At 34.5% G+C, this 968-nt stretch overlaps 1 protein-coding gene across 1 annotated transcript; it reads right to left on the bottom strand.

The window, feature by feature from the left end:
• Positions 1-249: 249 nt before the first annotated feature.
• LOC133335540 (uncharacterized) lies at positions 250-699 on the bottom strand. The gene is made up of 2 exons (XM_061543852.1): positions 687-699; positions 250-581 (listed from the first exon to the last, which is right to left on the bottom strand). The coding sequence occupies exons 1-2, from the start codon at positions 697-699 to the stop codon at positions 250-252; spliced, it is 345 nt and encodes a 114-aa protein (XP_061399836.1).
• Between the last annotated feature and the right edge of the window lie 269 nt (positions 700-968).

Raw genomic sequence — 968 nt, 5'->3', positions numbered from 1 at the left:
ATCCACACCTTTATAATGGTCCTCAAAAATATTCTTTAAAAAATCCACGCCTTTATAATGGTCCTCAAAATGATTCTTTAAAAAATCCACGTCTACCTAATTCTGGGAAAAATATTCATTAAATATTTTTTTTATTTGTTTCTTTATTTTAAATTTATTTTCTCAAAGAAGTGGTAATAAAATTCCACTCACACACATACATATATACTTCATTTTTCTTTTTAATTTTCCTTTCATTTTCCACCAAATCTAAACTTGCAAATTCGGTATACATTCCACTTCAAAATCAGGACAACTTGGTGGCATTTGGGCAGTTTCCCATTGCCAGGATGCAAAGGAGACACAAGTTTTCAATTTCGGTTGGAAACCATAACCATTAGGACAACGAATAGAAATGGCATCGACACCAATTGCCAGACAACGCCAATAACGTGTCGAATCGAAGAAATTCGCATAAACATTACCCACTTCCCCCTGGGTCTTGCAGCCGGGACGACCATTAAAACTGGTACTTTCAATATTGGCATTGTCGCACGAACTGAGACTGGCCCACACGCCGATCAGTAATAGCAGTAAAATATCTGTGAATGTGTGTGTGGAAATGAAATAAAAGAAAATTGCCTTAGTTGTTGTTTTTTTCTGCTGTTGTTGTAGTACATTGACAACAATAAAATTGGACAACTTACTTAAGTATTGCATGGTGATGATGATAGTGAGTTGAGGACAATTGTTCTGCCGGACTGGTCTGCTGCTGCTGTTGGTTGGATTGTTTAGATGAGTGTCTTGTGAAGCTTCTTGAACTTGATTGATTTTAAATCAAGAAATGGCATGAATTTATATACTCGATTTGGATTGTGGAATAAATGATTTTTATCTCATCGATGGTATGATAAGATTGATATCTTAAATATTGATTTCATAGAAAATTAAAGTTCAAGGTTAAATTGAAGGGAGTTTCATATACCAAT

The sequence above is a fragment of the Musca vetustissima genome, unplaced genomic scaffold (assembly GCF_032173495.1).
Source record: "Musca vetustissima isolate MV318-11 ecotype Yass unplaced genomic scaffold, APGP_CSIRO_Mvet_v1 utg309269, whole genome shotgun sequence".
In the NCBI taxonomy this organism is placed as follows: domain Eukaryota; kingdom Metazoa; phylum Arthropoda; class Insecta; order Diptera; family Muscidae; genus Musca; species Musca vetustissima.
This window is presented reverse-complemented; position numbering and strand designations above follow the sequence as displayed.